Below are 25,039 nucleotides of genomic sequence, written 5' to 3' on the forward strand. Positions count from 1 at the left end.
AAAATGAATGGTTAAAGTGACTGTTCTATCGAATTTCACAAAAAGCTATTTATCTCAGCTTAAATTTTCAGACGCTGAAACCATGCTGTATTCAAGTGCTAATGCCTACATAACTACTAACTCTACAAACTAACTCTTTTAGACAGAGAAAGTAGACATTCTATTAGTTCTTTTGAGATATTTTGTGTTCACAAAATCTTAGCAGAAAAGAATCCTCGGGTCTTGAAAGATGAGCCAGAATCCTCAAAAAAACCCTCTGGCAGAAGCTACCTACAGTAAAAAAAAAACGGCTGGCAGTGAATGTGTTAAGTAATGAGGGATCATTTTAGGTGGCCACGAAAAGAAGGCCTGTGTGGGAATTTAGAGAGAGAGCACCGAGGTTACACCCCCCAGGGCACCGGGGTTACACCCCTACTCTTGCGATGAGTGCCGATGGGACAACAGAGAGTCAGGACCTCGGTTTAATGTCTCATCTGAAGGACGGTGCTCACTCACAGGACAGAGTCCCTGTCTCTGCCCTGGGCCATTGGTGAGATTATACATGAGACCAGAGGCAAGAGCACCTCCTACTGGTCCTCCAACACCACTTCCAATACCAGGTGGTCTCCCATTCAAGGACTTACATTTACGTTGAAAATGGAAAGCAAGAGGAAAAACAGAAGGTGTTCCATGGCTCACAGCACCTGTTTGAGTGGAATGTTAGCGGTGGGCTGTGGACTCTCCACAGCCTTCAGCTCTTGCAGCAGAGCTATGAAGCTGCATCGTAACGTCGACCTCTCTGGAACGCCGAACTCCTCGTGCCACACCTCTCTGATCTGGTCCTGGATTCTGAGGCAGCGCTCGCCCACTGAAGCCCAGGAGTGATGGGAGACGCACGGCCAAGTCACAAGCTGCGACTCTGCCAGCATGGCTGTCACCAGCTCAGTGACACAGAGGTGCAGCCTGTGCACCTGCAGAGAAACATTCATATCATCATTGATACGGTGATTTACAGGAAATCTGCAGGTTTCAGAGAGCCAACAAATGACAAACAAATTCATCGTCCAAAGTAGGGGTGGGTGATATGGTCCTAAAATAATATCACAATATTACAGGGTATTTCTGCCATAATGATATGACAAAATACTGAAACATATTTTATTATTAATTTCAAGAACATACAATTGCAACAAAATAAGTGTTACAGTTTTATAGGTCAGCATAAACATAAGTTTGCCTTCAAATTATGCCTTGAAATATTACTGTGGTTTGTTGTACATGCTCTTTTGTAACCAAACCACTTCCACACTACTGAAGTCACTCCCCTATTTGGAATTAACTCCTCCACTGTGGAGCCACTTTCAGCCTAACCTGACGCTGCCAGATGGACGGTTTAGCTCCACATTACGTTTCACTAAACCAGTCGATCTGGGAATGCAGTAACCCGACCCGCTGACGGAGGCGGGCACTTTTTCCAAGCTACTTGGCAGGTGATTGGATGACCCATCTGTCTATCACCGCTGGTGCATGTTAACTTCAACCAATCAGATCGCCATGCCTCTGATGTCACGTTTGCGACCGGAGGAAGGTGCCTGTGCCTGATCTCCGTGGTAGTCTATCATTGATTGAGTCCTCACCGTCCTCATCGTCGTAAAGTTGCCTTCGAAGCATGACGTTCGATTATAACAAACTAGTTGTGTGGCTTAGCCTTCCCAAATGTTGAGGGTCGTTTTTTAGAATTTAATACATAGAATTGAGAACGTTACATTCAATTTCATTCAGACTGCCTGTCACTTCTGCGGCGGCAGCCATGTTGACGAGTGAAAAGAACTACAAAGACCATGTACCCACTACTTGCCCAGACGAGCCTAAGCCCGCCTAAGGCTGTCGCTGATTCGTCGAGCCGGCCATGGTTCGGCCAATCATCCTAACTGCCTGCGCATGACAAGATGGGTTACGTCCAGAGAATCTCTTTTGATCTCACAAGGTTATCCATCTTGCAAGCAAGGTTACTTTCAGCCATGCTTATTGTTGCTGTGCATACGTCACACAGCATAACGGTCAGGGGTGTAGTGGTAAATACAGAGGTGGGTAAACTATCCAAGCTGATGAGTTTACCTAGCCTGGGTAAACCCAGCCTCCACGTGACCTGCTCTCAGACTTGCTCTCAGTCACTACTACGCTAGTGACTGAGAGCAGGTCTGAGAGCAGGTCACGTGGAGGCTGGGTTTACCCAGGCTAGAGTTTACCCACCTTGTTTCCCCTCATTGACCGATACAGTTGATCTGAAAATAGGTGAGTAAACTATCTGCCTCATTTCAAAAAGGAGGGTGTGAGGGCAAAATTATTGATTGCAGAGTCGATAATGATCAACAACCAATTATTAAGCAATCAATCAATAATTTTGCCCTCACAAGGGTAAACTGTGTTTACCCTCCACTATGCCCCTGGTAACGGTGTGATGTCATTTTCGACGATATGAATTGCACCGGTATTATTATGAACAATACCATATGGCACACACCAAATCAAGAGTGAGACTCGTAAGATTGTTTTCATTTAGTTATGCCATATATTGTTGATAATCCCAACCTTGGTGTGCAAATAAACTCTTTAGATTGGGATCAGATACGGAGAGATTCAATAACTACATCTAACGCAATCCGATTCAGAGTCCTGCAGTATACAATTTTGCATAGGGCAAATATAACTCCCTCAAGAATAAAAAAAAATTACCCCAACTCCTCAGATCAATGCTGGCATTGTGGAGAAGTTGGTACTTTATTTCTATGCTGTGGCACTGTCCAGCTGTTAAGACCTTTTGGGAAGAGATTATTGACATACTCTCGAGAATGTTGAATGTAAATGTTACTGCTGGACCTTTCAAGTGTCTGCTTGGGGCTAAAGTCACACAATTACAAAGCATTGTAAAGAGCATTACCCTCTTGGCTACTAAGAGGGTAATTTTATTAAATTGGAAGATCCGCAAACCCAGATGCTTCTTAATAGAGGACTGGTTGAGTGGATTTTTAGACCTGCTAAACATGGAAAGAGTTGCTTGGAGGCTGGGGGACTATACTGGTTCCACTGAGCTGTGGGACCAGGTGAGAAACTCTTTAGCCTGTCAATCCCTGCAATTTAACAGCCCCTACCAATCCCTAGCATAACAGCTCTTTCCTAGGATCTTTCTTTCTAATATATTTTATTTTTTTCTCTACTTGCTGTATCTGTAATGCAGAATCTCTGTGTTTATAATAAATAAGGTGAACATGTATTCATGTATTCATTGTGCGAGGGTGTACCCCCCTTTTCTTTTCTTTTCTGGATTCCAGTGTACATTGGCATCTCTGGAACTGTTATTGCTACACCATTTCTTATTGGAATATCTACTGCATAATTAATTGCTTAACTCTGTACTGTACTACTGTCGTTGTTGTTTTTTATTCTTTCTCACCCCCTCCCCCCATGAATATTGTCTTGGGCTTCTTTATTTGGTTATCTGTGTGTTATGAATTATAAACTGTGAATAAAAAAATAAAAATAAAAAAGTGGACAAACCCTTCTAGTGGAGGTCCACGACACGACCGTATAAAATGTGATGCAAATAGCAGACAAAAATAAATGATCCACCAAATGAAAAAAATATAAATATAAATAATAACAATCCCATTTTAATCCCATATGTGTGACCCCATAATCCCATTTTGTGTGACCAATTCACCCGAGTCCTGAGGCAGTCCCAAGTCTTGACGCACAAGTCTCGAGTCAAGAATAAATCAGAGCAAATCGAGAGTTCATTACCAATTTAATATCTTAAAGAAATTATCATCACTCGTTATTCTATACTAATTCAGAAAACAGAATTAAAATTCAGTCGTCTGATGACATAAGATGTTTTGCCGACTTTTCAAGTCATCAAAGGCGAGTCACCAGTGCAAGTAAAATCTCAGGTATTTTCTTCTTGCATCAAGTCTCAAACAATTACAATTGTGACTTGAATTGGACTCGAGTCCAAGTCATGTGATTCTTCTCTCATTACGTCACAGTGTTTAGCGTACTACAGTGTGTGTTGATGATGCCACTAACCAGCAGGCCGTCCTGTGAGCTGAGGATCAGCTGTGCTCCCAGCCAGTCCTGAGCAGCAGCCAGGTCTTTAGCACACCTCAGGGACAGAGACTGAGCCAGACCCGGCTCTCCGCACAGCCTGGCCAGCCCAGCCGCCGTCCGCAGAGACGCCGCATCGTTCTTTCTGGAGATCACTTTGGCTGCGTCGAAACTGGTGCCGGCAGCCAGGTAACTGACAGGCAGAGAAATTAAACAGGTGACGGTCAAATCTTCCCCAGAGTTTACCAGCGCCGAAGGAGAGCCATGAAGAGATGTCAATCATCGGTTTATTAGGCTTGCAATGTGTCATAAAAGTAATTTATTTTCGATCCCTGTCACAAGCCTCTTTCTATAACACAGACTACCTTTCCCAACATGCAAACAAATTGCAGTTCCAATAACTTTAGCTAGGTACGATGGACTTGAAGAATCAGTTGAATATGAACATCAGTCCAGACTTCATTTTGTTCTGCTAGACCTTCCAAGCATCAAATCTTGCGTTTTGAGGTGGTTTCGTGCACTTGGTTCGGATTACATTCTCTCTCCTAACAAACCACATTTCAGTTGTCTTAAGAGGACTGACACCACTAGAGTTCAAATGGAATTGTTCTCATCTGGCCAAACAAATCAAAATAAGGAGTAAAAATGCTTGTGTGAATGCACGCCAGGACTATGAGTCAATTCAATAATAAGCAGGAAAGGAGACAGAGAGAAGCAGAGCTACTGTATGTGGGAGAAGAAACTCTAAACTCTTCCTCTGTTCACCATTTGGCAGCAGAGGAAAGATGTCCATCCTTCTCCAGCACGGCGGCCCAGGTGGTATACAGCTCCTTCAGGACGGGCTCGTCTGCTGGCAGCCTGGCCTTCACCAACGCTATGGCCTCCCTGAAACACACACACGTCGTATGGCAGGGACTCTCAACCTTTTTGATATATCAAGGAAGGACCTCTAATTTAGTCCACATTCTCTAATTGTGTTAAGTTCTTGTAAATGAAATAATGGTGAAGTTTACTAATTCATAAATTTCATGGGGACCCTCTGGAACCCCCTCAAGGACCTCTGGTGGTCCCCAGACCCCACGTTGGGAACTAGAGGTCGACCGATATGGGTTTTCAATGTTTTTCAATGGCCGATGCCGATATTTAGAGAGCAGGGTTGCGGATGGCCGAAATATCATGCACATTTTTTGTTTTTCTTTTTTTGCATTTGATAAAATACAACGATTTAAATTTACTCTTAATAATGAAAGTATTTGGGTAAAAAAAATCATGTAGCCTATAATTCCATTATCCATTTATGCACATTGAAAATGTAATACAACAAATACATATAATATAAGATATCTTAGCCAGTAACCTGCTTTAGATTTGTATTTATTAATGAAATAGGAAAAATGCATTGGGTTATGCAGTATAATTCAGAAGTGACTGGTAGGGTATTTAAGGGAGAGCATGTATGTCAGAGACCTCATTCAACTGCAGTATTTTATACATTAAGCATAATAATAATAATAATAATAATAATAATAATAATAATAATAATAATAATGTAGCTGGTTTAATTAGATTTGCTGTCATTTGATGGGAGTTGTGTTTACGAAAGATGATCGTGACTGAGGAAACTATTAGGCCAGAGACAGTGGGATATCAAAAGCAAGACACACACCATATCCAGTATACTGAAAATCTCTGGTTAGGCTTATGGGTGCATGAGAGTTTTGGTACAGGGCTCAAAACTTTTTCACCACCTTACAAACTGTCCCAGAGCATGTTTTTGTATGTTTGTTTACATTTGTATGAACTGTTGACAGTCGCAACAATTTCATCTCTTTGGTGCAAACTGCCCAGAGAGAGAGAAAGAGAGAGACAGAGATGTTGAAGTCGGGAGGAAGGAGTTATTTTTTTTCAGTTTTGTGAGACAGAGGGAGGGAGTGAGGGGGAAAGAAAGAGAGAGAGGGAGAGAGAGTGTGCGTACATGAAAGCGAAAGCCAACACAGGGATTGCTCCACGGCACGCTGTCGCTGTTTAGAAGGGGACTCCGTTGAACAAGTTACAATTGGACAACGTAGGCTACAAAAGCCCAACTGCAGTTGCTGAGACGGTCACTTTTACTAACCCCGTTCCTCCTGTGTGTGTGTGTGTGTGAGTGTCAAGTCAAGTCAACTTTATTTATAGAGCACATTTACGACACAGGCCGATCAAAGTGCTTTACAGGTAAAAACACAAACATAAAACAGGTACAAAGTGCAATCAAACAAGTAATAAAGATGGATAAAAGTTGAGAGACAATAAAAAAGAATAAAATGAATAAAAAGAATAAAATGAGTAAACGAAAAGCGCAGAAAAAAGGACAGCTCAACTCGAGTTAAAAGCCAGGGAGAAGAGGTGGGTCTTTAGCAGGGACTTGAAAGAAGCTAGACTCTGGGCTGATCAGATATTGAAGGGGAGGCTGTTCCAGAGCCTAGGGGCAGCAGCTGTGAAGGCTCTGTCTCCTCTGGACTTTAATTTTGTCCTGGGCACCTCCAGCAGCAGTTGGTCAGCGGACCTAAGGGCTCTGGATGGGGCATGGTGGACCAGGAGCTCGGCAAGATAAGAAGGGGCTAGCCCGTTTAGTGCTTTAAAAACAATCAGCAACCGTTTAAAATCAATTCGTTGATGGACGGGGAGCCAGTGGAGAGAGGCGAGGACAGGCGTGATATGATCTCGCTTTTTGGTGCTAGTGGAGAAGACGGGCAGCTGCATTTTGGACCATCTGGAGACGCCGGAGCAGGGACTGGTCAATGCCGACATAAAGTGCGTTACAGTAGTCTAATCGATTTGTGATGAAGGCGTGGATCACCCTCTCCAGGTCCATTCGAGAGAAGGTTTCGTTTTAGCTAAAAGTCTCAGTTGAAGAAAGCTGGTTTTCACCACGGAGCTTATCTGTTTGTCAAATTTAAAAGCACTATCGAAGGTCACGCCAAGGTTCCTGACGGAGGAGCGCATGTTTGGGCCGAGAGGGCCTAGGGCATCGGCAACAGGGGACGGGGAAATGTTGCCAAATAAAATAATCTCAGTTTTACCCTCATTTAGGTTGAGAAAGTTGGCGCTCATCCAGGTTTTGAGTGTGGGCAAAAGCCCCCACCTTTGTGAAGCTCGTTTGACTGACTGAGAGCAAGAGTGATTCACTTCAAGTGGAACGCTGAAGCCAACTCATCTCCCGCCTTAAAAACAATGCGTGGCAATTTATACTCGATGTTCACCCGCAATCATAATGTTACGGACAGTAAATGTATATTGATCTTTGAAAGCTGGAATGTGAGTGTTACCGTCATTTGTCTGATTGGAACCTTTTGAAGTTTCACGCTGCCGTGCTTTGCCTGCACCAATGCTGGGGAGGGGTGGCATAGTTGTTCAGCTGCAGCAGGCAATCCCAAAAAATAATTTGTAATAACCAGCCTTTTTGTGTGGAGTTTGCATGTTCGTTTGGTCCAGATAGGAACCCCCCCGCAAAAAAAAAAAAAAAATATATTTTTTAATAATAATAAAAAATCTGCCTTTCTGAGCACAGGCAGCAGCCGATGCCGATTAATTAAAACCGCCAATAATTGGCCCCAATTAATTAATCGGTCGACCTCTATTGGGAACCACTGGTCTATGGCATTACCAACACATTCGTAACATGGGGATGCAAAAAGGAACGAAGGGGGGAAAAAGAGATTAAAAATATACTACGGTATATTACTGTATATATATATATATGATACAGTAAGTATCGAGTATACGAGGTTTGGGCCTAACTTTTTTGCTTTCTTTACTGATATTTTTATAGGCAGCACCTCGACTCTGTCATAACCACATACTGTGATTGTGCTCAAACTGTGATTGTGCTCAAACATACACTGCTCAGACAGAGTCTGGTCTGACCCACCTGTAGAGCTTGTGGTTCTGCAGTAGCTGCACGGCCTCATACAGCTTGTTGACAGACAGCAGGTGGGAGGCGGCCTTCAGGTACTGCTCCGCAAGACACAGCTGCTTGACGTAGGCCTCCACCGTGCGGCACCACACCTCGAACCCCGCTGGGGGGAAATACATGGGGGCAGGACCTTCAATATTACTGCAATATCTGGAGAACTCCCAATACAATATTATCACAATACTATATTATTGTGATTCTTGTGGAGCTCCTGGTACACATTATCACAATATTTGAGATTGCACAATACCATATAGAGGAAACCCCTTAACTACAAATCAATATAACGAATACAAAGAATTTGGAATACTCAATCACAAATGGCTGATTTAGTGAACGGAGGTGTCGAGATTTACCCATAGGAGCGACAGACAGGAGGTGATCGCTCAGCTCTCCTCTCTCTGTGGCGACCTGCAGTGCTCCCTGCAGGTCTCCACTCCACAGCCTCAGGTACACCACTGAGTCCCAGTGCCCGGCCTCCACATGGCCCTCCTCTGAACAACAAAACATGTGTAATAAGTGTTTTATAATATGCAATATGTGTCCGCAGTGTGTGCATGTTCAGGGTATGTGTAGGTTTCAGAGAGACATTTTAAGACTTTGTAAGATTGCCTGGATTTGAATTTACAAAAATTAAAAAGAAAAAACAAAACATCAAATCAAAGTTCCGAAACTGTGAACTGGCAGTATAAGAAAGATGGCAACAGAAAATTAATTGTTGGGGGACATGAAGAGAAAGAGAGAGAGAGGATATGTAACACAAAGGAACCCATTACTGCATGGGGGAAAACAAACTACATGAAACTTGTATATACATATAAAAAAAGGATTTAAAGCCCCATTCAGTAAGTTTTCCACTGCGCCCTCTGCGTGCAATAGTATCGATAACGATATCGCCGTTCAAAGTCAACAAAACACAGCGCCAGAAAGCTCTATGTACATGTTGTGACATCGGGTACTCAGCACGTGATGAAATAATAATGCATAGTCCCGTGAAACATCATTTTCGTAGCAAATCCGAATCGAGTTACTTCCTTGTATTCATTCAGACAGCGCTTCCGCTGTACAGCGCATGCGCGCGTCCTGTTTTTTTTTTTTTTTTTCTTGCTACGGGACGTGGCAGACAACTTGCTTAGTCCCAGTGCTGGCCAATGGAGGGCGGTGTGGGATAAATAAAGACGAGGGTCTCCCTATTACAAGTCAATCTACCATGTCCTGTGATTAAAAAGCTCTTATATTACTGTCAAAAATGTCAAAAATCTTACTGATTGGGGCTTTAAGTTAGTGTAACTAATAAAAATGTATGGAGAAGGGAAAGCAGCTAGATCCGAGTTGTTCCTACCCTCCGCCTCAAACATGCGGTAGAGGGCCTGTCTGTCAGAGAAGAGGCCCAGGTGGATGTGCTCTCCCTGGCCTGGGGTGCAGCCTGCTGGGGGCACTGGAGACCATAGAGAGAGAGACACACACATAAACACACAAATACAGCAAGGTGGGGAATTAACAGCAACCACTTTTATTAAAAAGTTTCACATTATATCACAGATTTTTTTTTTTTTTTTTTTTTAAACAAACCTCCCAACCCCAAATACCAGACATATCAAATGAAAGGACAGCGTGGGAAAAAAGGCAAGTACAGTAAGGCTTTATTTATATAGCACCTTTTAAAATACAGTGCTTCACACATAAGTAACAATATAATACAACATAATACAGTACCATGATAAAGAGCAAATATGCATCAAACCAAAACAACCAAAAGAATATATTTATAAAAAGGCTTGCCTATTCACCTTATGTTCAGACCTTACAGTGGGCCAAATTCTTCCGGGTCCTATTAACACTTTCGGCGGTCACGGCGCCAAATATGAAAGAACGTCATGAAGAAGAGAGTTGTTTTTGGAGCGGACAGCGCAGGGTGTAAAACAAAGAACGTAGCCTACTACTTTGAGCCGGTACACAGCAAGCAAGCGGAGTATCCACTGTTAGCCAGGTCAGATAACGTTATCGTCGACAATGACGAGCACTTTCTTGTAAAACATACCTGGACTCCAACAAAGAAAGCTTCAGATAGTTTTTCTCCTCCGAGCGCAGCTCGAGCCACTTACGTGTATAAGACCCGCAGACGTTAACGTAAATCGCTGGAATGCGAGAATTAACGAGCCAGTTACATGGCGTTGCATTCTTAGACATTGCCGTTTGCTTTTATTTGGTATGTTACACACAATTGGCTAAACTATTAGTTAATTCAGAGTTAAGGTGCGTTCACACCGAGATATTTATTTTCTTTCTGTCGCTCAAGTCAACCCTTTGGAATCGCTCTGTCGCTCTGTTTAAATCGCTCATCAACAGGCACACGAAATGACGGACATGTGGGGGATATAACGTTACGCAATGTCATTATATTTGTCCACTACGAGCCACCGTCATTGTTTACAAGCTAAAGCCTATCAGCGTGCTCCTAATGCGAGCTCCATACCGGTAGGACAGACTTCACTTCATGTCAGCTGTCAGCCTGTCAATGTGGTTTGTTGCCACACAATAAACCAGCGGTTTGTTCCAAGCCAGTGGGATCCTTGACTCGCTCTCACACAGCAGCCAATCAGCGTTGAGCGGCGAGCGACTGATGCCAGCGTATTTTCGCTCGAGTTGGGATATTTCATCTCGAGCGACGAGCGTATTTTCTCCCTATCGCTCTGTCTCTGCCGCTCGGACGCCCAGCGATTTTTCTCCGAGGCGAATATACGCTCAATCGCTCGTTTGCATTGACTTTGTATGTAAACTCGACGCCAGCGAAAAACTTTAATAGGTCGGTGTGAACGCACCTTTAGATTATATTGGAGCAGCCAGCGATTTTTTTTTCTTTTTTTTTTTGCCGGAAGTCGTCGAACGACCACACAACCAGGTCAAATGGGCGTGGCTACATAAGGTGATATTCACCTTAGAGATGGGTTTTTAGAGATCGTTTAACATAGCCCAAAGATTCAGCAGATCTAACAGATTGGGGGAGTTGGTTCCAGAGGGGTGGGGCTAAGACGGCAAAGGCACGGTCACCTTTAGTCTTATAGTTGGAGGGGGGAATAGTTAAAAGGCAGAGGTTTGAGGAGCGGAGTGGTCGAGAGGTGGAATGAGGAACAATGAGTTCTGAAATGTAACTAGGGGCGAGGTCATGCAGGGCCTTATACTGTATGTAAACAGGAGGATCTTGAAATGTATTCTATATTTCACAAGGAGCCAGTGGAGAGATGCAAGGACAGGAGTAATGTGGGACCTACGGCTAGTTCTGGTTAATAACCTGGAAGCTGCATTCTGAACCAGCTGTAAACGGTTCAGGGCAGCTTGAGAGGCATGAATAGAGGGAGTTACAATAATCTAACCTGGACCAAATGAAGGTGTGAATTAGGCATTCGAGGAGATAAAATATGTCTGATTTTAGTAATATTTCTTAATTGAAGGAAGCAGGACTGGACTAGTTTGGTGACATGATGGTCAAAACTCAGATGCTGATCAAAGATGACTGCAAGGTTCTTAGCGGTAGGACTGTGTAGACTGTGCTTGCAAAGTTATCTGGGCCAATTAGAATGACTTCTGTTTTGTAGGGGTTGAGATGGAGGAAGTTACTGGACATCCAATCTTTAATTGAGGCTAAGCAGTCATGAAGCCTTGATTCAGGCTTGGCAGATAAATATATCTATGTGTATTATTGGCATAACAATGATATGAGATAAGGAAGGGTTACATTGTCATGCTGTCAGCCTCCATGTCTTCAACAAAGGTTAAGAAAGGCTGCCAACTAGTGTAAAATGTCATATGGTGTATCTAATTTTCTCCAATTTAAGATGGCACATGACCTACCTGATCCAGATATGTTGGTGGAACAGGATCTTTCCATTTAAATAATATCAATCTCCTGGCCAGAAGAAAGCAGAAGGCCAACATGCTAATTTTTCAGCTACTAAGATGGACATCCAAAGGTGCCACACCAAACAGTGCAATGAATAGAGACGGCTCTACAGCTTTCTCAAATATCTTGGAAAAGGTCTCAAAGATCGTTTGCCAGAATGTGAGAAGCTTCGGACATGTCCAAAACATATGCACCATAGTAGCCAGAGCCTGTCTGCAGCAATCACATGTGGGATCTATGTCAGGCTTGCCGGCATTGATCTCAGAAAGTCTGGCTTTAGTCCAGTGCAGACGATGTACAATCTTAAATTGAACTAGAACGGGCTAAATTTGCTAAAGCAAATTTAATTGTGCTTGCTGTGCCGCGACGCTCCGCCTCCCTGCAACGCCCCTGCCTTAGACCCCGCCCTCCCATCCAGTATCAATACAGCCCCAATCGGCAATGTGTAGCTAGGACGTGTTTAGGCCGTTGCAAGGGTGTATTAACTGGATGCTATGGTGTTTTCGGCTCATCGGTATAGGGCGTTCGTGGATCGTTGCTAGGGTGTACTAGGTAGTTGTGGGCGGGAAATGGGTGGGCCTTTGTGAGTACAAGTGGGAGGAGCCAAGGAAACCAGGGCAGAAATAATTTTGATCGTAGAAGCTACGGTTCCAAACTTATGAACCAAAACGTAAAGAGGGCAGCTATAGCGCCACCGTGAGGTCAATCGGTATAATTTTGTAGGCCAGATTAGAAGAGTACTCTATGAACCTATGTACCCAATTTGGGAACAGTCGCTCTTATGGTTTGTGACATACAGCTACTGAATGCTGCTATAGCGCCCCCTATAGGCGAAATGACACAGTTTTATTTTTATCAGCTGTGTGATGTGGTTTGGTGAAGATCGGACACAATTTGAAGGAGAAATAGCGAAAAAACACTTTTCTACAAAATTCAAAATGGCGGAAAATCTAGTTAGACGGAAATGGGCGGGGCCTATATCAGCAGATGCGGAATGACCCAAGGAATCCAGGGAAAATAATTTTGAATGTAGCCCTTACGGTTCAAAAGTTATGGACCAAAATGTAAGGATGGCTGTTATAGCACCACCATCTGGTCAACTAATGTAATTTTCGAGCACATAGTAAAAGGTGACTGTGTGAACCTACCTACGAAGTTTGGTAGTGGCAGGTCATACGGTTTCTGAGCTACAGCTAATTTAATGCCAACGATTTCAAAACCTCATTCAAGTGAATGGGGGAAAAAATGGTACGTTATCGCGAATATCGCGAAAACCATCTAACGAAACCCTTAGCAATGCAAATGCGCACAATTCCTCAATGAGCTGCACATTTTGACGTCTCACATGTCTATGTAGTGTGAAAAGTGTAGGAGAAATGGCGAACACAACTTTTGACCAGAAGAAAACAGAATAAATAAAAAATAAAAATAAAGAAGTATGAGAGATTGTAAGATTGTGCTTGCCTATCAGCAAGCACAATAATAACACCATGCCGAAGACACAGGGCCCTATTCTCCCACAGGCCTTAGGCGCAAAAACTGGCCTTAAACGCAAAACAACGTGCCTTACGCCTGCCTCGGGAAGATAGCAACATGGCTTTAGGCCCCGAAATGCGCTTTACGCCAAATAGGTGTGGCGCAGTGCCAGAATAGGCCAGAATGGGCGTTTCGGCCTTAAATACCGGCCTAATGATATCTTCCCTCCTGGCGTTAATTTAGCGCTTAGCGCTTTTCAAAACCAGGCCTATTCAGTGCACCGGTTGCGCGGAGCTGTCCTCTGCCATCTCACTATCTGTCCCCCCTCTCTCTGTGTCACTCCCTCAAGTTGCTCATCACAAAAAAAGTTGTTATACCGTACGTAGTATAACAACATGACAGTTTTTTTTTGAGCCCGTGACATTCAGAGGCTGTTGCATCATCCTACCTACAGAAGAAAAGGCGAGAGAAAACGAGATAATTCTGCCCAAACAAATGTTCACTGCCTGGCTTCCCTACCAAAGCCACAGCCACACATGTGAAATCTCCCAGCATGCATTGGGCTAATACATTTAGATAATAAATAGCATCCAAATTAGCCTAAATAGATAGAAAGGTAGATATAAATAGATAGAAATAATGTGTAATGTTACCACAACATGCAATTGTAGAACATTTCAATATTGGACAAAATAAAATTGCGAAATCAAAACACAACCCTATGTGAAACATATATGTCATCTTGGGGTTATATATATACGTCGTAGATTTAACGTGACTTAGATAAGTGACAGCGTAACGCGGTTCTACTGTCATGTCCTATACTGTGATGTCCGCTCCAATAAATTGGCCCTACTTCACATTTAGTTTTACAATAAAAACACATTTCTGCAATGACTTTACATAATGTAGGCTATATTTATGTGCATCATGCTACCTGTGCAGCAGTGGAGAGAAAACGATATCATTCTGGACAAACTTTCACCAATCTAATCTCATCATGACATAGGGGTAGGCTATTTTTTTTCTAGCCAATGCGTTTAGAACATTCTTTTCACTTTGATCTTGCTATAGTGTAGCCTATTTACATGCTTGCAGTATTTAAACTGCAGTTAGATTGGTTTGAGAAGCATAATAATATGGAATAATAGCCTATATATGGAGACAGATAGACGGGGATGAAGGGGAGGGGGGAGCAGAGCGCTTGGCTTGTCTGGCTTTACTGGATCGCTCCGTGGAATTGGAGCTTAAAAGGCAAGCTTGTGATTCGTTTACTGCACTTCCCCAATGAGCAGACTAATTTTACGCTTAAAACGCGTGGTTGTAATGCTTAAGGCTGCGTGTAGCGCCGACACCAAGATATCGAGTGGGCTGGTCCACGCCCACTGATCTGCGGTGCGCTGGCCGCAGTTTATAGGCTGATGCAACGATAGGGGCCATATGGAGGAGGAAAAAATATCCTTTATTATTTTGTGCCTCAAGTGTCTTCTGAGATTGATTCATCTAAATCCATTTCCCATTTATTTTTAAGGAGCTCTAAAGGCATCAAATTGTATGAGTTGAGTTGAGTAGCTTGTAAATTATGCTTATAGCCCGTTCTTTGACCAATTTACAGATAAAGATTTAGTCTAGCATAGAAGTGGGAGGACACGATGGATAACTGTCCGAGTTTGAGATTACAAAGTCTGCAAGCAGCAAATACTTATAGAAGTGTGATCTGGGAATATCCTACTTATGCACTAACTGTTTAAAGGAGGCAAATTTGCTGTTAATATTGAGATCAGCCAGTGAGACCACACCCCTTCTAGACGACATATAGAAAGCCTCATCCATCACTCATGGGATAAACAAGTGTATTTTTCTAATTGGGGCAGCCTGGGAAAAGCCCTTCAGAGAAAATGATCTCCTAAACTGATTCCAGACTTTGATTGAGTGTACAAATGCAGGCAAGCTTAACCTGAATATCATCCTACACTACAAGCAGATTCCCTTTTTGATCTTGTCTGTGAGTTTCCTCCTGATAACAGATCCAACACTCAGCACCATCTCTGTCAATCCACAGAGGGTCAGAGTCTGTGGGGAGACATGTTTGAATGTGTCCAAAAGCAGGAGAATTCTTTGCTACAGACTCAGGAAGCCGTGGTCATCACATTGTGGCCGACCGCATCAATACCTAATTAGTCTGACTCACTGGAAGCAGGCTGCGGGGATAAGCTATGCCATTTGTTGCCAACCATTTCAGTCGGAGCGGAAGGGAAATCCCTTTCCGCTCCGTGCCAGCTCTGCCATTGGCTCTGACCCTTTCAGTCGGAGCGAAGGGAAATCCCTTTCCACTCCCTGAGTGTCGCTCTCAAATGCCTCTGCCACTGTGAAACAACAACGCTAGCTAGCAAAAATGGCAAGTTTTGACGAAGATTTGGATTGTGCAATAAGGCAGGCCTGCTTGGTACTTTCGGTGGGTTTTTTTTCCTACTCCACCAGGGTGAGAGTATGAGGAGCCAGACTCTGTCCTGGGCTGGTAGTACAGCGTGAAACAGAGTTCACAAATTATACAGGCTGATGGTAACTGATGCTCTCTCACCCTGGCTGTTGGTGACTGTGGCCAGAGTGATGCAGTCCTGCAGCAGCTCCTCTTTGGACCGGTGGTCCATGGACGTGCTGAGGGGCAGCATGGAGCGAGGCTTCCTCTTCTTCACTGACAGCATGTGCAACTCTGGATGGACACACACATGCACGCACGATGGATATTCAGACATATAGACATTATGCACTAAATTAAAATAATTCCAAATCCTATTAAACTGAAGTCTTATACCTGGTTTGTCTTTGTTCTTTAAGGCACTAGAGGATTTTCTCAGCATCTCAATACTGGCTGAAATGAAATTTCAGAATAGTTAGCTTGACAGAAGAAGCTCACAACAATATTCTCATCTTAAATCTTCACATTTGTTATTGACAACACATTCTTAAGCATCAAATTCAAGGACCTTTCAAGACCCAACGCATCCCCCCTCCCCCCCCCCACCAACTCCCCTCCCCCCCCTCAGCACCCCTTCCCATTCACACCCACCCGAACTGTACAACCAGCGGTGCCTCAGGAGGTCCCTGAAGATCATCAAAGACACAAACCATCCCCACAACAGCCTGTTCTCCCTGCTACCCTCAGGGAGGAGATACAGGGTTCCAAAAACACGCACAAATCGCTTGAGGAACAGTTTCTTCCCGCAGGCCACGAGACTCCTTAATATGCACAAAATAGGGCAGTAGTCGTACCGTACCGTACTGCAGCTGCTACTATTACGGATGCCTAACGTTTAATTGTAAATTTAAGTGTATGTTTAATAAGGTGCCTAACGTTTAATTGTAAATTTAAGTGTATGTTTAATAAGGTACATGCTATTTGCACATGTATGTATAAAACGTCGAATTTGGAATGTCTGAACACGTCTAACGTATGCACATGACATGTGCACCTATGTGCAATGAATATGCCACTGTCGTATAAGCCACCGACTTGTCTTATTGCTTATTGATGCCTATTTCTTATTGCCTTATTGCTGTCTTATTGCTTATTGATGCCTATTTCTTATTGCCTATTACTTATTGCTTGTTGCCTATTTGTACTATGTCGTAAACGGAGTCCACTGCACAAGAATTTCACACGTGGTACTTGTACCATGGAGTGACAATAAAAATCTTGAATCTTGAATCTTGAAGGTAAATTACGGTTGCAACACTGAGAATGTATACATTTTCCAGGCTTAGCTGAAGGTTCGCTTAACGTTAGCTTTTTCGCTTGGTTGCCGCTGTTTAACCTGCATCATTCGACTTCAATAACTCATGCACGGACGTGACTGGTGTACTTTCTCGAGGCAGGTGGTGCGTGAAACAAGAACGCACAGACGGCGGGAGACACACATTCAGACAGCGGAACATAGCCTATTTTACTAACGTTAAGTATGTCACAGGTCGAGATGTGTGTCAGATATCCCCTGTTTAATGTGTCATGTGATTTTTGACTGAGCACCGGGTTAGACAGGAAGTGGGAGTGGCTTAGAGATAGTTTATATGACGTGGCATTTCAGGTGCGCACCCCCTCGCTCTGCTAGTGATGAAGCAAGCCACGGATTCTCTGTCACTGCTGTCTCTAGGCTCTTTCATTTGTTTTCACGTATGGGTGTGACTGTGTATGTGATATACTTTTATAATAGCGTCCCCCCAATCTACTGAAGGGAAGCTGCTTGTAGCTAGCTTCCATACCTAGGCTTGGGTTGTCCTGTGAAACCGTCAGAGCTCCACAGCCTGCTGTCCGAGGCCTACTCCTGGGTTTCAGGTAAGCCAACTCCCATTTATTGACTCCCTGTGTGATAACCTGTTGCTCAGTCAGTTCTGTTGTGATGTTGTAGCGGGTCTGGTTTGCCTAGACGCGAGCTTGATTCTATTTTGAGAACCGAGTCCATTCACGGCTGGACTGCAATGTAATGCTACCGGTGCGATGGCCGGTGGGCCGCTCGCTAGTGGGCCGGTCAGGTTGGTGAAAAAGTATGTATTATGTATTCGATTGGTCCGGTAGCGGCCCATTCATAACCTGACGCTGCCAGATTGATGAGTTTGCTTCACATTCTGTTTGTGAATTTGTGGAACAATGCCGCCCCCGTCTGGTGGAGTCAGGCTAGCCCATTCAGGCGTCAATAATGAATGATTCTGGTCTCTGGAGTGGCCCTCTAACCAATCAACGTTGGTCCACATACAATTGGGCCAGCCCATAGCAACTGTCTGTCACTCACTTCAAACACAGTGTTTGAAAAGTAGCGCTGCATCATGGCACCACCGTCCACCTAAACGGATTAAAATCACTGACTTCACATCGGCGTCGTCGTCTGCGTCTCACTCGTTTGAGGTAAGTGTGGCAGCTATTTGAATTTGACCAAGCGATAGGATTCTGGGCTGGCTTGTAGCCTTGACGCGGTACACGCCAAACTCTATTAGAAAATGTGGCAATTTAACACACTGCCTTCCTTGATATCGGCAATCGCACCTACCTGGTAGAAAACTACCTAAAGGCCTTCACAAATTCGTAGAGCCTGCTGGTAAATTCGGCGTACATATGATCGACCAAGCACTACTTAATTTCAACAAAATGACAACTTTTAGGATTGGTGCACACTGCTAGGTAATCGATGAGTGAGCTAGCTAACGTAACATTATTCATGGTAGCCAGGTGGGTTAAACGGCAACAACAACGTTATGATTTTCACGTTTTTATAACGTTTAGATTAATATCTAAACTGTGCTTATTAGAGTAACTTATAAACAATATTTCATTTCTAATGACTTGCTTGCTTGCTCCATCAAACACAGGCATGGAATGAGTTGAGTTGTAACAGACTATGGGGAAAGATACATCAGACATATGGGAAATGTTTGTGTGGCTATATTATGTCCAAAGTAATCTACTCTATATTTTTTGGTTTTGAGTATCTAAGTTTTAGTTTAGTTTTATAGTTTCACCTATAACAATACTGATTCCTAGTGGTAGGGAGGGACGCCAACATGACAACAATCAATACACTTGTATTTGCGTTAAAAAACAATCAGTGTTGTTATGTTTAGTACTGTACTTATGTCTATTTAATAAGTAAACCTTGAGTTCTCACTGGGCACGTTTATTCAATGCTGCAACATCATTATCAACATGTGGCTTTATAAGTAAATCCCCAACCCATGCGAGCGCGAGCTCGAAAAATTGGTCCGATTCGAAATTGTGGGCCTGTCTGACACATGGCAGGTAGCTTTTTTGGTCCCAGTCCAGCCCTGAGTCCGTTACAAGTAAAACAAAAGAAAATAACTTCAAATTCTATTCTTGCACAAAATATATAGCACTTTCAAAGACCCATGGCTATTAATGTTTATTTTCAAAAACCTTCAAGGCCCCCCCTCAAATTCAGAAACTTTCAAGGACTGAAACACAATTCTGCTGTTTCTCAAACCTGGTAATGCTGCTCTGTTACCTGTCGACGGTGCGGCACTACTTGTTGAGCTGCTCTCCTCATCCAGCTCTTCCTCAGATGCCTCGTTTCCTGGGGCGCCGGTCTCTCCCGGAGCGCCCATCTCTCCGGCTGGTCCTCGCTCTCCGTTGACGCTCGGAGAAGGTGCTCCTCCTGCCCCTGCCTTCTTGTTCTTCTTCTTCGGCTTGGGATTAGCCTTCATCTTCTCCTTCAGCTCCAGTGTCTTTTTCCCTGAAAGGGAAAACGACACTGTCAGTGTTTCCTACAGTGCTAGGTGCCTACTGCCAGTGCCTACTGTCACTCTACATAGTATTCTGTACTTACTCCCCCCCCCCCAGTATATATATATATATATATATTTTTTACTTTAAGTACGTTTTTACTGGTAAAAATGAGCATTTCACTTACTTTGTTACATTTTAAATCATATTCATTCATGACATTTGAGTCTTTCCATCAGCAACAGAAACTGGACAGAAACGGATGGTAGATTGACAAACTGTGGATCCATTCACAGTGAGAAGAGGAGTCTGACTTTATTTAAGCTTTATTTAAGCTGACAACATTCTCTTTTCTAAAACAGAACTCAGGAACTTTTACTCTTGAATGAGACACTTTTTTACTTTTACAGTCAATTTTCACACCAGTGCTTTTACTTCTACTTAAGTAAAACATCAGCAAAGTAACAGTACTTGAGTAGGATGTTTCTGTACTCTTTCCAGCCCTGCAGATGATCACCTTGAGGCGGCTTTGTAAACTCCTGCTGGGAGACTCTCCACTCCTGGACAGTGAAGTCTCTTCCTCCGGTCCAGACCAGGTCTGGGTCCACAGGAGACCAGTCCACGCTCAGCAGGTGTCCCGCGTGCCCACGGTAGTTACACACCGCAGCCTCTTGAAGCGCATCCCACACCTGCACCACAGACACATGCAGCTAGTTCCCCCACTGTGACTGACTCACATATTAAGTAAATCACAAAGGAAGGTTTTAAAACAAGGAGTGATGAACAGGTAATATTTAAAACTGGGTCAAAATAAGTGATTTAAGCAACAATAAAGCTAGCCTAAGTAATGTTACCTCAGGCAGGGTGTCTCAGTCTGGGTTTCAGGAACCCAGGGGGTCAAGGGATAAATTGGGGGGGGGGGGGCGGGGGGGGGGGGGGTGAAGGCAATGTTTTATTTAAGGGGCGACAAGGCAAAAAGGTTGCTCTAGTCTTTTTTTCTTTTTTTGTATTTGTAATTAACATTTTTTTATTTCATATTAAACAAAACCAATAAACGAACAATACAACAACAAAGGTGAACAAGAAACATGACAAACCTCTACATTTCCACGCTACATACCAACTTACAGAACAATACAATGACATACATCACCACATAACATTTGGGGAGGGGGGATACAGTACATTGATTATTCCTTTCCCTGATCTATAAAGTGGGCACCTATATTTTAGACATGGACGAGGGATAAAAACCAAACAAAGGCAAGAGGTTTGTGGGGGGAGGGCAATATATATATATATATATATATATATATATATATATATATATATATATATATATATATAGGAGATAGGGCTGCACAGTCTTGGTCTGTATTAAATTTTGATATTTTAGACTGAAACACAATTCAAAATATGCTCCCAATTTATTCCAGACCTGCTATGAGTATGTATCCCTGTTCATATCCGAGATTTGTTCCAGACTAAGAAGACCTAGGAATTCAATTAACCATGTTTCTATTGTAAAACTATTTGGTTTACGTATTTTCCAGTTTAGCAAAATCATTCTTTTAGCAGCCAAACACGATAGGCCCAAAATTTTCCTATCTTGTTTTGACTTTGCCTGTGCAGTCCTATGCCCCACTAGGCAGACTGCTAAGTCTAGAGGGGGTAAAATATGTTCTATGAAGGATTTTCAGTTGTATGACTCTGAGTCTGACTGATTTGGATACAGCTGCAGGGTCCCTCCAGATTCTTTCCCAGTCTATAGGTGCAAGTGAAACCCCTAAATCTTGTTCCCATTGTGATTGTGTCTGAATGTTGAGATGTTGGGAGGAGTGATTCAGGGTCTTTGTACATGCCTGAGACGGTACCTCTGCCTAAGGCTAAGGACTTATATTTCTTATCCGTCTCAACATCATAGTCCAAATATACTTTGGGGAGCTTTAAAGAGCATGGAGCAGGGTAATTCCTTTGCTAAATGTATACTTAACCTTGTCCCTATGTCCATTTGAAAAGTTAATGCAGGATTAAAAAAATAGAAAAAAAATATGGAGAAAAACATCTTCCTTTTTGAGAAGAAAATAACAGGCTTTTATTTTGTTAAGGCAGAGCCTGCTACGTCACAGTGGGGAGTGGCTCCCGTGTGCGTGTCTCCCTCTCCCCTCCCACTGTCGTCAATTCCATGGTCAAATCAGTCGCATTTCAGGACAGCTAGTCAGGTCAGGTACGTACGCTTGTCAAAGTCAATCAGTCAGCCAGTTAGTCGGTCGGTCAGTTGGTAGGTTAATCACTAGTTAGTTTTTAGTATATAGTTAGTCAGTCATTTAGTCAGTAGCTGCCTGTAGTAAGTCGTTGTCAGTGAGTTTTGCGTCGGGTGTCGCCAGGTTACTGCAGGCAGATAACGAGCTCAGCTCCACTCAGCTGCTGCTACTGTGCCTGTCTGCATGACACACTCTTTCTATCTCTCTCTCTCTCTCTCACTCGGTGTGTGTGTGTGTGTGTTCCTGTCTGCGCTGTGACACACTCTCTTCATATCTCTCTCTTTCTCGTCTCTCTCACTCGCTCCCTCCCTCCAGGAGGGGAAAGAGCGAGTGGAGGGGCCCTCCGCCCTCCGTCGGTCCCCTCTCTCCAGAGATGGGGACTCGAGTCTGCGACTCGGACCCGAGTCGCACTTAAGTCGCACATGCAGAGACTTGAGACTTGACTTGAGACTCGTCCTCAAAAGACTTGAGACTTGACTCGGACTCGAGGTTTGGGACTCGTGAGCAATAAGGGGGAAAAAGTACGGAAATGTCCTCCTTCCGGCCGATCCATTATCTAGCCGTGCGCGCACGGGGCTACAGAGCTGCAAGCTAGCCAAGCAATATGCCATCATTGCCTACGGCGAGCCGGGCGAGCACACTTGCAGCAGCAGCCGGTGTATTATTTATTATCAGCTTTGGCTATAAAGACTTTGCACAAGGGGGCAACAAAAGAATCGCTAAATGCAACGCCTGTGGTATGACGATCAAGGATGCTGGATCAACGACAAGTAACTTTATCAGGCACCTGAAAACGCACCCTGAAAGGTCAGTGAATGGCTACAGCCAGGCTATTGTGGACCACGTAGCGTTAACATTACAGTCCGACCTAGGGTAACAGCATTACACTGGGTTTGAGAGGCTAGAGATGTGTTCATTTAGTAGATTATAAACTGTTAGTTGAGACCCAGTGTAATTAGACAACATTGATGTTACTCTTGTTTTGCTAATTCATTTCCAATGTTGTTCATCTACAGGTTTACTGAATTTGGAAAAGCGAAGACTGTCGCCAGTGGAGAGGGACAGAGCACCATTGATTCCTTCTTTAGTCAGGCAAAGGTTGTACAACTATACAACCACAGCCATCCCAGACAGAAGGCCATCACTGAATCCATAATACAGGACCTCATCATTTGCTGCAACCTGCCTCTGTCTTTGCTTGACAAGCCTAGCTTCTTTGTTTGATTTCAGGCTTGCCACAAACCACTCCTGGAACAGAGACTCAAGGATGAGCTTCAGAAAGTCAGTCAGGAAAAGGCTTATAGACAAACTCCATGTTTTAATACAACTTTTTTTCCTCCTTTTTGAATAATTTGGCAGCAATAGTGTTAGCAATAGTTGCATGTTTTGCATGTGTTGTGTAATAACTGAGTTTGTAAAATACAGTTATTGACTTATATAAAGGAAAGCGTTCATTGTGATTTTTTCATATTCCATTGCAATAGCCTGTTTATATACCTTTAGTTAATGATTTGATATGCAGATATGATACTGTATGCAGATAAAGAGTGATGAATGATACATGCTTTGATTTCCATAGCTATACAGTGTTCTAATCTAAGCAGACCGAATGGCATGCAGCAGATGGTAAAACTCATTACAACCGTAAGTGACTTGAAACTTGACTTGGACTTGTGACCAAAGACTTGAGACTTGACTTGGACTTGCAAAAAATGACTTGTGAGCATCTCTGCCTCTCTCTCACTCGATGTGTGTGTGTGTGTGTGTATCGAATTACAGTCCACACCTCGGCCCGCCTCCGCTCGCCCCTTGCTTTCAGGCTCCTCCACAACTCTCTCTCCGCGGTCCGTTGTTTCGTGGTCTAGCTCTGGGCTGTTCCTGCTCTCTTTGATGCTCAAAATTATAAGGCTGAGGCCCATCATATGCATGTGCATAAACATGTTCTACCTCCTCTTCCTCCTGAAAACCGGCGTTAGCATCCATAGTGTGTTACTGACAGCCCTGACCTAAGTGACGACAGACAGAGGAACAGACGGGCATGCCTGGCGACTCCCCTTTCTTGCGTCACAGCTTTGGGGTCCAAGATTTCAAAATAATAGCACAAAAAGTAAAACGACCCCAAAAGTCACTGTAGTGTATATGTAAGTGTCTTAATGTGAAAATCCAGTTCCTCCATAATTCACCTACACATTGACTGATTGGGGTCTCTAACCTGCACCATGCTCTTTAACTCATTGAGTGCCAATGACGTCGATCGGCGTCAAAGCGAATAGTAACGTAGAGTGCCAATGACGTCGATCGGCGTCAAATGCGTTTTTTGACGGTGGGATGTGGATCAAAGCCTCCTGCATCTCCTGTAAAAATATTGTAGCTATTGAAGGTGTATAACCTATTTTACGGACCCATTAGGTGTTGACAGTGCTCTCCAGATTAGAGAAAGTTGAGGAAAAACAGCAGAAAAAGCCCCGTGATGAAAGAGAAACCGATGCATGAGCCAGAGCGGCACAGATTGCTCTGGCTGGAGTTAACGTTAGCTGCGAACAGCAGCCAATCCGCTCCCACAAATGAGCCCCTCTGTCTCTGCTGCATAGCTTCTCCACACGATTAGCCGGCAGAAAATAAAACCAAAGCCAAACCATTCTCATGAGAATGGTTTGGCTTTTCAGTGTCGCGCTGGGAGCCGGCGCACAAGGCTGAGCGCTCCGAAAATAGACTGGGTGCAGCGCACTTTGAAACGCGCAGCAGAAAGCCTATAATCGGACGCAGCTTCATCCCAGCTCACAACCGAAACCCCAGAAACGCAGACGAACTCAGCGAGCCCCATCCAGACTCCCCCGACGAGCGGCCGCCATCCGAACGTGGATCCGCAGGCAGCAGAGCCTGCCAGGCAGCAGAGCCTGCCAGGCAGCAGAGACTCGCCTGACACACGCAGCAGCCAGCAGAGCCAGCAGAGCCACCAGAGACACTCCCACGCAGGGCCGCCGCACCCTATACGCAGAGTACGCAGACTGCGTAGGGCATCATGTGACTGAGGGCACCAAAAAAAAAAAAAAAATTGGTGCCCTCAGTCAGGCCACTCACTGAACAGCAGGCCAGGCGCCGCCTACTGGTTTACTAGTGTTTTTATTACT

General features: G+C 43.8%; 1 protein-coding gene across 1 annotated transcript in view; it reads right to left on the reverse strand.

Annotated features, from left to right (window-relative positions):
• Nucleotides 1-25,039, reverse strand: part of gemin5 (gem (nuclear organelle) associated protein 5) — a 127,742-nt gene that overhangs the window by 4,471 nt on the left and 98,232 nt on the right. The window contains exons 15-24 of the mRNA XM_083646813.1: nucleotides 20,162-20,333; nucleotides 19,427-19,654; nucleotides 16,231-16,287; nucleotides 15,997-16,128; nucleotides 9,381-9,476; nucleotides 8,395-8,532; nucleotides 7,994-8,141; nucleotides 4,849-4,968; nucleotides 4,066-4,276; nucleotides 684-950 (exon numbers count right to left, since the gene is read on the reverse strand). Of these exons, the coding sequence (XP_083502939.1) occupies nucleotides 684-950; nucleotides 4,066-4,276; nucleotides 4,849-4,968; nucleotides 7,994-8,141; nucleotides 8,395-8,532; nucleotides 9,381-9,476; nucleotides 15,997-16,128; nucleotides 16,231-16,287; nucleotides 19,427-19,654; nucleotides 20,162-20,333 (1,569 nt within the window). The remainder of the gene's footprint in view (nucleotides 1-683; nucleotides 951-4,065; nucleotides 4,277-4,848; nucleotides 4,969-7,993; nucleotides 8,142-8,394; nucleotides 8,533-9,380; nucleotides 9,477-15,996; nucleotides 16,129-16,230; nucleotides 16,288-19,426; nucleotides 19,655-20,161; nucleotides 20,334-25,039) is intronic.

Source organism: Poromitra crassiceps (assembly GCF_964638095.1).
Source record: "Poromitra crassiceps genome assembly, chromosome: 1".
Taxonomy (NCBI): Eukaryota; Metazoa; Chordata; class Actinopteri; order Beryciformes; family Melamphaidae; genus Poromitra; species Poromitra crassiceps.